This window comes from Eucalyptus grandis, chromosome 5 (assembly GCF_016545825.1).
Source record: "Eucalyptus grandis isolate ANBG69807.140 chromosome 5, ASM1654582v1, whole genome shotgun sequence".
Lineage (NCBI taxonomy): Eukaryota > Viridiplantae > Streptophyta > Magnoliopsida > Myrtales > Myrtaceae > Eucalyptus > Eucalyptus grandis.
In genome coordinates, this window is record NC_052616.1 from 20,200,264 (window position 1) to 20,212,678 (window position 12,415).

Genomic DNA, 12,415 nt, shown 5'->3' on the forward strand with positions numbered 1-12,415 from the left:
GAAAAACAGCTGCTTGGATTTCCTCTATTAAAGGTACTGCCACCAGTTCTTCATTTATATTCTTTGTTATTGGGGAGGGGCATTGGTTTAGGACAGATTGGTAATTTCTGGGACCCTTAGTCCTATATAATTTCTCATAGAAAGACTGAATATGTTTCTGTAGAATTGTGGGATCTCTGCACCAACTATTATCTTCTAATTGTAGCATTGTAATACGGTTTTGCTGCCTCCGTTTGATTGTCATAGCATGAAAAAATCAGGTGTTTTTGTCTCCCCAATGTAACCATTTGATACGAGATCTCATTCCCCAGAACTGTTCTTCCTGTTTTCTTAGTGTGTCTATTTGACTGATGATGTTCTGCACTTTTTGCTTACTCGTATGCTGAGTTGTTTGATTCGTAATTTCTGTTAAAGCTTGATTAAGCTCTTTGATCTGTGTATAAGCATTAGCAAACTTCTCTTTGCTCCACGTAGATAAGACTTGTGATGTCCTCCATAATTTCTCTGAGAAAGAGGAACTTTGAGTTGATTTTTCTGCCCATACTTGCTGGATGACTTCCTGATATTCTGCATGGTCCGTCTAGAAGGCTTCCAATTTGAACTGTTTCTTCCTCTTCTTTACCCGGGTGATACGCCGAAGGACTAGAGGACTGTGGTCTGATCCGATAGCTGGAAGGGCCTGGACTTCTGCTTCATGAAAGGTAACTCGCCACTCTAAAGTACAGAGCACTCTATTGAGTCGCTTTTTGACCAAATCTGCCCCCTCCCTGTTATTAGCCCATGTATATGCACATCCATGGCTGTCTACATCCATTAGGGATAGATCATTAAGCATGTTTCTGAATGCTGCAATTCTTCTGTTGTTCGCTTCTTTTTTTCCAACTTTCTCCCATACATACAGCATCTCATTAAAATCTCCCATACAAATCCATGGAAGAGAAATTGGAGGCTTAAGATTTCCCAACAGTTGCCATAATGTCATACGCTCCCCAAAATCGGTAGATGCATGGACAAAGGTTATCTGCATAATTTGTTTACTTTCAGAGTCAATACACTACACATCTATGAACTGTTTTGAACTTGCTTGCACCTTTAAAGCAATTTCCTCTTGCCACATGATAGCCAATCCCCCCGCTATTCCTGTTGGATTAACTAAGTAGAGGTTCTGGAATTGAAGCTTTTTACAAATCTTTTCCACCATAGTTGCTTTATTTTTCGTCTCCATGAGGAAAAGTAAACCGGGCCTTTCGAGAGCTATTAAAGCTCTTAATTCCTGGATTGTCAGTGGGTTGCCTAGCCCCTGACAATTCCAACTAACGATTTTCATGGATTCAAAGATGACTTATTAGGGCTAGCCACCAAAGCCCACTTGTGCGACACCTAAATTTCCAAATTTGGCGATCCATTTACCATTTATCGCATAAAAAAATTAGGGTTAATTTTATCTCCCGAAAAAAATATTAATTGCATAGCTACATTTAGTTTGTATATTTTGCATTTTATTTACCTGGACCGGTGGCTGGATGGGTCGAATTGGTGTTTTTGAGTTTGAAATCGATGCGCTCTGGACTAAGTTCACGAAGAAGACAAATTGGCCCAAGCCCATTTTCTGAAATTGAGATTTGAAATGAGGATTTTAGGAATTTAAGAAAATCAAGCTATGATCTTATCTTTAAAAATCAGTAGAAAATATTTAAGAGATAAGGAGAATAAAATATTTTGGTGATTAGGAGGTTATAGACAATCTTTTCGTCGAATGAAATATTCACAAAAGAATTGTATTTTGTCTTGGCCTATAAAAGAGTGTGTACGTAGGGTTTTGATGGGGGGGTTCTTTTCTCGGTTTCTGAAGGTTTTCGAAAGAAAACACAAAAAGTGAAGTGAAAAGAGAGAGAAAAAAAAAGGAGCAAAAGAATTATCTTCCGGTTGAAAAAACAAGAAGCTGCAGAAAGTACACAGGGGGCAGAGAAAAAGGGACGTGAGAGAGACAGGTGAGAGAAAAAGAAAGAGGAAGAAAAAAACAAAAGAACAGAATACTGTTCATCTTCCTCGCCGTTCCTCGCCGCCCGATCCGCCGTGCCTCCACAGTCACCGATTCCACGCCGACCACCGCACCGGCGTTTCCTTCGCCAGCCCGTCGCCGTTCGTCCGCGAAGCCGCCCTGCCTCTGCACCAGCGTCGTCCCTGGAGCCCAGCAGCGACGCTGTCTCCGTTCAATCGCCTGCATACCCTTGAATCCATCCGAGCCCCACTCGCCAGTCCGAGAGCTGCTGTCGCTGCTTCCCCACCTTCTGTTTGAGTCTCTGCAACTCGCGACCCAGCCGATTCCGAGTCGGTTTGCCGTGTCTCCGTCAGTGACGCCAGCAGACCACCCCGCAACCCGCGAGCGCACCCTCGTCGCTCCGGCAGCCCATCCCGCAGCAGCTCGCCTCCTGCCGTTCACCGTACCGCACTGAAGCACCGCTCCGCCCCACCGAGCATCACCCAATTGCCCAGGAGTCGAGGACCCACTGACCCCTTGACGCGCTCACGCGATTCGACGCTACCACCGAATCCCTGTGCCCTGCTGCCCGAAGCTTCTGCCGACGCCGATCCGCCCAACGTTGGTCGTGTTCGATCCGCGACTTCCGCACCCGGAATCCCTCTGCACCCGCGAGCTCATCCCGACGCCATTGCAATACCAGTCACTGCTGCAACTCCCAGCGTCGACGACCGCGCGTCTTCCTCCGCCTGCACCTCCCGTCGCCGGCACCGCGACGCCACCCGCGACCTGCTGCTGCCGCCAGACCGCTCGCTACCGATCCACCTGCGGCCGGTCCTCGCCGAAGTTTGAACGCCGGCGACCCAACCTCCGGTGATCCACCGAAGCCGCTCGGCCGTGGGTGAAGAAAGTAGGAAAAGAAAAACAAAAGAAAAAAAGGAAATCCAATTAGGTAGATTAGTTTATTATTATTAGTATTATTATTATTCTCGTTTATTTATTGTGCTTTATTTGATAGCTTTCTTTAATTCATTTACATTGTAATATCGGATGTAGATGCTTATTTCAAAATATCTTACCGGCATTATCCATAGGGGTATTCCCTAGGATTATTGTAATTATTAATTTGACCCGTAAGATATCGGGTCATTTTTTTAATTGTATTAATTCTTAGAGTTTTGTCGATAGCACATTAATTGTTGAATCAATATAACTATTAATTTGATCCGTAAGAATTCGGATTAGATTTTTAGTTATTTTGATCTTCTTGTCGTGACATTCATGATTATGGTAATCGTTAATTTGACCTCGTGAGATGATAGGTTATTTTTTCGATCATTGTAATTCTTTACTTGATTGGATGCCTTGATTAGTTTAAATTTAATGTTTAGTTGATAATTGTTTGTTTTTGAAAACCACTAAAAAAATATCTAAAAAATATTTGAATTAAGATTCATTTTGTTTTAGAATATTTCTTGTTATCTTGCATATCTAGGATAGGGATTTTAGTTCGAAAAATATAAAAAATGCATTAATTTAGGATTTTAGTTGCATGTTTAATTACGTGGCAATTTTAAATTTTGACTTTTAAATAAAAAATAAAATATAAAAAAATATCATGCATATGTCATGTAGAATTAGGGCATGCTCCGCACGTCATTGCATATTAGATAAATTGCATGTTAGATTAAGATAATATCTTAGTTTAAATTAGGATTTAATGTGACTTAATCCTTAGTTTAAATTAGAATTTTAATCTAGCTAGATCATTTTTGCATTTTTAAATAGAAATATCAAATGCATGTCATTTAGTTTTTATTAGGTTTATTTAATTAGAACTTCCTCGTCATTAGACTAAATCATTTAATAAATGTCGCATGACATATAACTCGCATACTAAATTATATGCTGCATGTCATCTTAGTTTAAATAATTTTGTATGTCATCGCATTGCATTGCATGTCATTAGAATTAGGTCATTTAGATTGTATTTAATTATTGCATTTCTTCATGTCATATAGTTTAGGTCATGCTACCATGTCATATTAGATTATTAGAATGCATCGCATGATTTTCATTAAGAAAAGTGAAAATATAAAATTGAGTAATTGCTTGTTAATTAGAAACCATATCTATGGTTGTTGATGTGAATTCTGATTTAATAATGCAGATGCTTTCGTTGCTTCTAGGTATGTTTTGCAACATTAAATTGCTTTCCTGAGTGTTAAATTGCAGATGCGCACATGTATGATCACCTCACACAAGTTAAGCTTATATTAAAATCAATTCAATTGCCAAACATTTTTTTGAAAATGAAATAAAAGGTACCGAAATGGCACTAGGATAGTCTCGGTGTAACCAAGTCCCCAAACTCATGAATCTCTGTTCGTAGGAAAGAAAGTAAATCTCCAATTACTTTACTTGGGTTTCTAATCGACCCACCAAAAATAGATTAGTGGCGACTCTTGATTGAAAATCATTTGCATGTTAAGAATTCAAACCTAAGTCGCGACTGGTATGGGCTTGAAAAGCCCGAGCTAAGCTTAAAGACTTAGTAATCCATTAACCTAGTTTTAGGGGGTCACAACCGAAAAATTTTGGTCGCAACATCCATCTTTGATCAGTTTCACCGGGGTCTCCAGAAGATCTGCATCATCTGTGAGGAGAGGGGATATTTCTGGTATGCATTTATGTTTTTTTTGCCTTTTGTACTTTCATATTCTTCTTGCTACTTTTCCCAACTTTTGATAATAGTGGGTTTTGGGATTTAGGACATAATACCTCGTTTTCCACGATCTCGCCTTCTACTACAATAGGTACATTTACCGGGCTTATATCCTGTTCTGGGCTGCTTTTTGATCGTTTTTTGCTGCAGGCTACAATTTGCATATCAGATGCTGCCTCTCGAGCAATGGAGTTCATTCCACTAGGTTGGGTAGGTGGAATAGGTACTGTCTCTTCCACTACGAACTCCTCCTCCATTTTCCCATAGAAAGCATCCCAATAAGGGTTGTGATCACTGGTCTCTGCCTTCAACCAGGGTCCATATAACCCTTTTTTGTTCATTGCCCAGGGTAAAGTTGCATATGGAATTTCAATACAATCAATTGCATAGTGCCCAATTCTGCCACAAGAGAAACAGTAATGTGGGAGACGCTCGTACTTGAATTCCACCCATAGCCAATTGTTACCAATATCCAGAATTGCTCCCGATTTCAAAGGTAAAGTCAAATCGATTTTAACTCTAACTCTACCTCCTCTGTTCTGAACATTATTTGTTGAGTCGAGTTGAACTTCTAGTACATTTCCCATCCTTTTGCCTAGATCAGTTAACACTTTGTCTATTCTCCAACCAGGGGGAACTCCTCCAATGCGTACCCAGAAAGCTGCCTTAGTGAATTCATAGCAGTGCTCAGGGACTTCAGGGAGACACTGCTTCAGAACAAGCAAATTAGTTGAGTATGACCAAGGTGAATTCCTCATTACTCGCTATTTTTCCTCCTCCGATTGAAATACAAATGTGAAATGCCTTGGTTCCTTCTGAGAGCAAATAACCCCTTCTGTTTTCCATGCTTTTTTCATTGTAGTGATGAAAGCGGGATAATTCACATTGGGTCTAGAGTACAATTTGCAATAGAGAGTACGTCGACATTCCTCCCTTTTCTGTTGGGGTATTTCATCAGACACTTCAACTACATCTTCCTCAGACCAAAGGTGCCCAAGCTTTTGTATAAAGCTGCCACTCTCATCTCATTTTCTTCTTTGCTTTCCATTTTCACTAACTATTAATCGTTTGTCTAGGGAGGATCAGAGCTAGACTACCGACATCCCCGAGAAAACCTAGCTTCAGCTTTATCCAGATCCTGACCTCTACCACTCCAATCTCATCGGCAAAGCAACAACTCAAGAGAAAAACTAAACGGAAGCAAACGAACAAAACTCCACCTGTAGGATGCTTTCAATCAAGATCATCCCGACCAATGGAATCCAGAAGCACCCGGAGAATCACTGAAGAGGTATATTTGATACTCTACTCAAATCAGTTACTCAGAGCAGCGAACAAAACTCCACCTGTAGGATGCTTTCATTCAAGATCATCCCTACCTATGGAATCCAGAAGCACCCGGAGAATCACCGAAGAGAATTCCAACTGTATTGCGTAGAAGTAACATTTCTTTTTTGATTTTCCTTTTTGGAGCCTGGGGAAAGAAAACACAGGAGAATGGTACTGTATTACGGAAGAACACCAGTGATTTAGGGTTTAGGTTTTGAAGAAAGGGGGGTAGATGCTACCATGAGGTAGAGAGAAAACTCGCAGAGGCGAGGAGAGGAAGTAATTACTCCCGGACATGCTACTTGAGAAGGCCTAATTTCATGCTTGAGATGGAAATCCTTCTGGTGGGATTCATGAAAAGAAGCTTTAAGCATTGGAACTACTTTGAGTCAAAAGAATGCACTAAAAGCAGCTGGTTTGTTTCAAGATAAATGGTTGAGTGTCTTGTTGTATAGATTTGCTTTTCTCCGACATATACTATGGTCTCGTGGGAATTAATGATTTTGCTTCTACTGGTGCGAAACTTTTCTAATTACTGCCTGAGGAAACAAATAATAAGATGTGTGGATGAATAATCTTGCGTCTAATTTAATGGCAAAGATGTGCATCCGCTGTGGCAGTTTTCGGGCCAAATGGAGTCATTTTTCCTCTAATTGACCTCAGCTTCGTCACTACTGCTTTCATGCATGATTGCCTGATCTGCTAGCGGGGTTTCTGTTCTCTGGGGTGAAAGCTTAATCTGTTATAGTCAGCCGATTACATATCCAAACATTTGCCATATTCACATGTAAGATCTCCATCGAGAAACATTATCCTGACCGTAGCAGAGGCCTTAATATGCTCATGCAAGTTTCAAATTTGTCTTTACTAGAACATATGTTGAGATGGATTTCCAGTGCCTAATTCACTCATATGTTTCTGGCCATTTATTACGTACTCATAGCAATAGGACATTTGTTCTTTCATCTTCATTATAGTTCCACTTCATTCTTGGCCGAAGGCAAATATACTTATATTCGATTCAATCTGGCGTGTATAAGCTGGAGCCTGATGCTGCAGACTTGAACTGGCAACACCTGGACTCGAGGTTTTCACCTTTTAAATTGTGAATACAAGGAACTTCGAGTCTGACATTAGCAAGTCAGGAAAAATAAAGCAAGAATGGAAATATCACGGCATAAGATGCGTCATCTTGGTCCTGCTTAATATTTGTGAGTGGTTCTAAATTAATCTGGAGCTTGTCTGTCGGAACAGGTTTCTTAATTACCAGTAACCTAAAACCTACCTCTACTTAAACTCTTAATTGAACGATTGTAGTGAATCATTATCTTTAAGAACAATTTGTCATAGTTCACTGATTACATCATATTTAGACATATGAAAGTTATGAAATATTAATATAGTAAAAGTTTCAGTCATGATTATCGTTGAAAATGAAAACTCAGATTGGTGATTCTATATTACAAACTTTTCATTGGATTTTGTAGAATGACGTAAGATTGCACAAACATAGAATAAGAAAAATACAAAACTTGCTCTAAGTTCCTAGTTTCATTTACACCCTACCCATCAAAATAGGTTCCTTAATTTTTAGAACTTGAAACCTATCTTACATATCCTATAATTTGGAACCGGTCCAATTCTCATATTCTCGATTACACCCTAGAATCATGCTCACCCCTACTGCTTAATGTCAGAACATCGATCAAGTCTTTGCTGCATTCTATGGGCTTTGTCATTTAATCATTGAGAACAGCAGTTAAATTGAGCCCTGATTTGGTTTCAAATGGACGAGTGGGAAGATGGACGCAGTTGAGTCTGCTTAGGATATCATCGCAATGCAACGCGCAAACACAAGGTCGGTCGATGGACAGCGACATGAATTCAAGTCAATGCCAAGTTAACGTATGAAACGCGTGAAGACTTTCATGATCGTGAGAGATTTCCTGGATGCTTCTTGAGAAGTTGAGCAGCCTCTTGTTGGAATTTTTAAGGTCATTTTTCTCGCCATCATAGAAGAACGTCCTTGTCTTGACTTTAGCTCGTCTACTCTTTTATATAACTTTTCTAATTCATTGAGGGTCACTGACCCGCTCACTCCTCCGTTTACTTCTGACCCTGTCCAATACACAGCACCATATATTCATCACATCTCTCTCCCATCGTCATTTCATCTCACAGATCAAAGTATGTCCAACTCTGGAGTAACACATAGACCGTCCTCCACCATCTCTTCATCGACTCCCCCAATGGAAACTCCCCATGAGCCCAAAGAAAGGTCCAAACTCGTGTTCCCGTTTGGCCTCCCGGCCACCCCAGAAGCGGCAGCCGCCAGGATCATCGAGAACCTCTCCCACCTCAGCCTGTTCTACATGCTCGCTCTGTGGGTCGGGTTGTCCATAAACCTCATGCCGGAGCGCAAATTCTCGCTGCTGCTGCTGAGTACTGATGGCCATGACCATTATCGCCAATCAGTACCTTATTATGGTACGGCCGATGTCAAACTCCATTTGCGGAAACAAAGCTGTTGACAAAATGCTCGTCCTGGTGCCTATGGCGATTGTTACCATTGTAGGGCTCATCCTGACGGAGGCCGCGATTCACCTCTTCGCGACTCTAGGGATTGGAATACCGGTCATTTTGGTCCATGCGGTGCTTTGGAAAGACGGCGGGTTTTTAAACGAGGAGGTTTCTGCTTCTACTCCTGGTGAATTGGCTCCTCTAGTAGACAATGTTTAGTCAGTTTAATCGACATCGTAACAGTTCCGGAGCCGTTCGGGCTATCAATTAATAGGAAATCAAGGCCCCTTCAAGGAACATAATTAGCCAGCATAATCTAGCTACTTTCGTTTTCATCTCCTGTTTATACTTCCTCTCCACGATTGTATCATGGCTTAGCCTTCGCATGTTTTAAATCGTTGGGCCAGAGAGTTCTGATCTCAGATGAGTAAAATGAGAAGATGTTCCCTTCACTGATTCTCCTTCAATGCCGTAATCAGCCTTTCTTTTTTCAGTGTTATTAGCCAACTGAACGCAAGTGCTTGTTCGAATTTTTAAATCAGAAGGATCGTAGTACTTGTCATGATAGGTTGGACTATTTAGCATGACATATGTTGAGATTCCTGCCAATAAATTCGGTACGAAGGTTTAAGTAAATTGGTTGTTTACCAATAAAATAATAGAATTTGTTTAACATGACGTCCTTTAATTCGAATTAGTAATATAATTTGTCACGTTTCGCTCGGATCTCACTTATTTTGTCTATTGTCCTAATTATCTTGGTTTGACAAAGTCGTGTGTTAACTATTATAGGCGAGGATTACTTGTATAAGCTAAATATCTAGACTTAAGTCGTTTGTAGCCCTTGTAAGGTGATCCAGCGCCTTTAGACAGGTGGGTCTCTATACAATCTCCTCCATAGTCTTGCACGAACGAACTTTTTTTTTGTTTCCAATAATCACCCTCAATCTTCTATCATTAAGAAGATACATCTGGTTTTAATGAGAATGTTAACCGATTTGGATTGTCCTATGTTAAGAACCCCCTCTAATGAATGGTAATATTTTGAGATAAGAGAATGTCTAGACCAAGGCCCAAAAAGTTTTAATTTTGATCCTGAAAGTGTACTAAACATATGAATGCACAATTTGTGGTGATGCCGGGAGAGTGCACTTGGGCAAGCATAGCTGTTTCATTATGGAAATAAGTGACTAGGGGTAATTAGTTTTAGGGTGGGTAAGTTCTAGAGTTAGAAGCTGGAACCTACATTGTTATAACTGGTTCCTAATTTTTAGACCTTAGAACCTATCTTTTTTGCTTGGAATCGATTTTGGAACCTACCCTATTTTTCAATTTGGTTCCAAGGTCTACTCGATAACCTATTTTATTTTTTTGTTCCTTTTTTTGGCTCATTTTTTACGATAAAATCATGTGAGGTTATGAGTAATAAAATGATTCAAAGTAAAAGATGAACAACGAAAATCTTAATCTTAATTTGCCAAAAACAAAACTACATAAGATAAATACGTAATTATGTACAATTATAAATGATAAGAAGTTTAAACACGAGACATAAAACATAAATTATAAAACTTTTTTACCCATTCATCCTTAAAAAATTTAAGGGAAGAGAAAAGACTAGAGAGGAGTTTTGAGGAAGAAAATGATGAAAGAGTGCTGAGCATAATTTAGGAGAAAAAGAAATTAGGGTTTTGGTTTTTTAGCTTATAAAACATGTTTCAAAACCGGTTCTTGAGTGGGTATTCACTTGAAACTTGCTCTTGAACCAGTTGCAACCGGTTCTAAAAATTTGGAATCTATTCTTGAACCTTTTTTTTTGCCGGTTTAATCCGGTTCCTGAGTAGAACCGCTTTAGTTGCACACCCTACAAGCAACTATTAATCTATAGGTTTGCTCAATAAATTGTGGGTTAATATCATGATAAATCCAAATTGACAAATTTGCTTTTTACTAGTTTTCTGTTAAATTTTATCATCAAAATATTAGGTTGAATGACAAGTGATAGTTGACAAGTGTACCAGTTTGGGTTTTTACTCTCTATTTGTTATAGGTGTACCGTATTATGGTTTTTTGGAATATTAATCTTTTTTTTTTATTGAAAACTAAATGAAGGTAAATTGGAAATGTATTAATTTGAAGTTTTTAAAATTAGTTTTGAGTAAATTGATTACAAAAGTATACAAGTTTGGAGTTTTTTGTGGTAAAAAAATTAATTTGTGATAAATTTTTCATGTGTATACCAATTTATTATTTTCCGTTATTTTAACCCTAAATTGTATTACTTTGGAGTTTTTTGTGGTAAAAAAAATTAATTTGTGATAATTTTTTCATGTGTATACCAATTTATTATTTTCCGTTATTTTAACCCTAAATTGTATTACTTTGGAATAAAAATTTGGGAAATTACCTAATTAGTTATAAACACATTGTACACATGTCGATTCAATTAAACCTTTTGCTTATGCTAATTTAATCCTAAATATTATGTGAAACTTCAGTATAGTCCTTCTAGTCAATTTTTGCCATAAATTGCTAACATTACAATCAATAGGGGTGTGCATGGTTTGGGCGGGCGGTTCCCGACCTAGAACCGGGAACTGCCGTTGAGAATTGGTTCTGAAAAATTGGAACCAAGAACTGCCCGCTAATTGCATGGATCCACCTGGGAACCGGATTGCCGGTCCGGTCCGGTTCCTAGGTGGATCCACAGAATCGGTTCAACCTCCACACCTTCCCCTTTTCACCTTCAACCCGTCGCGACCCTCGCTCTGCTTCCGTCTTGGCCACCACCACCATCTTGGCCACCGCCTCCGTCGTCTCCCACTCCTCCCTTGAGATTGACAATAAGGAGGATAATGGGGACGATGAGCCATTCTTAGACCTAGAGTTTGCCCGTCCCCGAAGATGAGGATGATGGGGAGAAGCCTGAGGAGGGGGAGGAGGAAGAGGGGAGGTAGAAGCGGGATGAGCCCAACAACGAAAAGGACGATAGTGATAGTGAATGCGGAGGTGGCAACGACGTGGAGAGAGAGTTCAAGTTCAAATGAGGAAAAGAGAATTAACTCACTGTTTCACTGACTTCGGACTAGGACTCAAAAGGAGATGAGTAGATCTGGAGATGAATTAGAGAGGAAGAGGGAGCTCGGGGAGATTTTGAACTAAGAGAGACAAGATGGAGTAGGAGAGTAGTAAATTGAAATAAGATGATCATTGGAGCCCTAAATTTTAGATTTGCTAATTTTGATTTTTTTAATATTAAAAATAATATATTATTATAATATAACAAGTTCAGTCCGGGTAGGCGGGTGGGTGGATCTCGCCCATAGAACCGGGAATCGACTAGTTCCCTTAAGAATCACCGGTTCCGAGCGGTTCGGGCAGGTCCCGTTCTTTTGAACACCCTTAACAGTCCAACCATCACCAATTATCCTAAGTGGCACATTATTATATTAGTTGTTTCGTACAAAAATTAGTTGGAATGACTATATTGGAATTTCTTGACTAAAGTGGCAAAATTGAAAACTTGAGGATTGAATTGACATCCGTATAGTAGATTTAGAAATGATTGAATAATTTCTCCCATAAAAATATTACTTGCTCTTTTAGTGTGCACCGGGGGGGTCCTACATATATGCCCCTAATGAGGAGATGTGAACGAGGATGATGAAAAACGATACTAAAAGTGCCATAACTTACGTACGACACTCATTTAAGGTCAAAATTTTTTGTTGGATCACTTAAGTATCAATGCCAATTTGGGATGTCGAAAATCTAGCGTGGCAATATTTTATCAATTTTTTTTTAACGACATGGCTCCAAGTCAGCATTAATAGACCCAAATGACGTCTACCCTTACTTTT

The 12,415-nt window shown here is 39.5% G+C and overlaps 1 protein-coding gene across 1 annotated transcript; it reads right to left on the minus strand.

Moving 5' to 3' along the window:
• Positions 1-580: 580 nt before the first annotated feature.
• LOC120293707 lies at positions 581-5,464 on the minus strand. Its single transcript, XM_039313426.1, has 4 exons — positions 4,763-5,464; positions 2,093-2,452; positions 1,091-1,300; positions 581-1,021 (listed from the first exon to the last, which is right to left on the minus strand). Exons 1-4 carry the CDS (start codon positions 5,462-5,464, stop codon positions 581-583), a joined length of 1,713 nt encoding a protein of 570 aa, XP_039169360.1.
• Between the last annotated feature and the right edge of the window lie 6,951 nt (positions 5,465-12,415).

What these genes read in the sequence shown, in the direction of transcription:
- LOC120293707 (XM_039313426.1), bottom strand. Translation starts at nt 5,464, where the DNA reads ATGAGGAATTCACCTTGGTCATACTCAACTAATTTGCTTGTTCTGAAG. An exon ending in GCGAGATCGTGGAAAACGAG is followed by an intron (nt 2,453 to 4,762) that starts GTATTATGTCCT and finishes GCGGTGCTTCAG; the next exon opens with TGCGGTACGGTGAACGGCAG. An exon ending in CGGTGGTCGGCGTGGAATCG is followed by an intron (nt 1,301 to 2,092) that starts GTGACTGTGGAG and finishes TGGAATTGTCAG; the next exon opens with GGGCTAGGCAACCCACTGAC.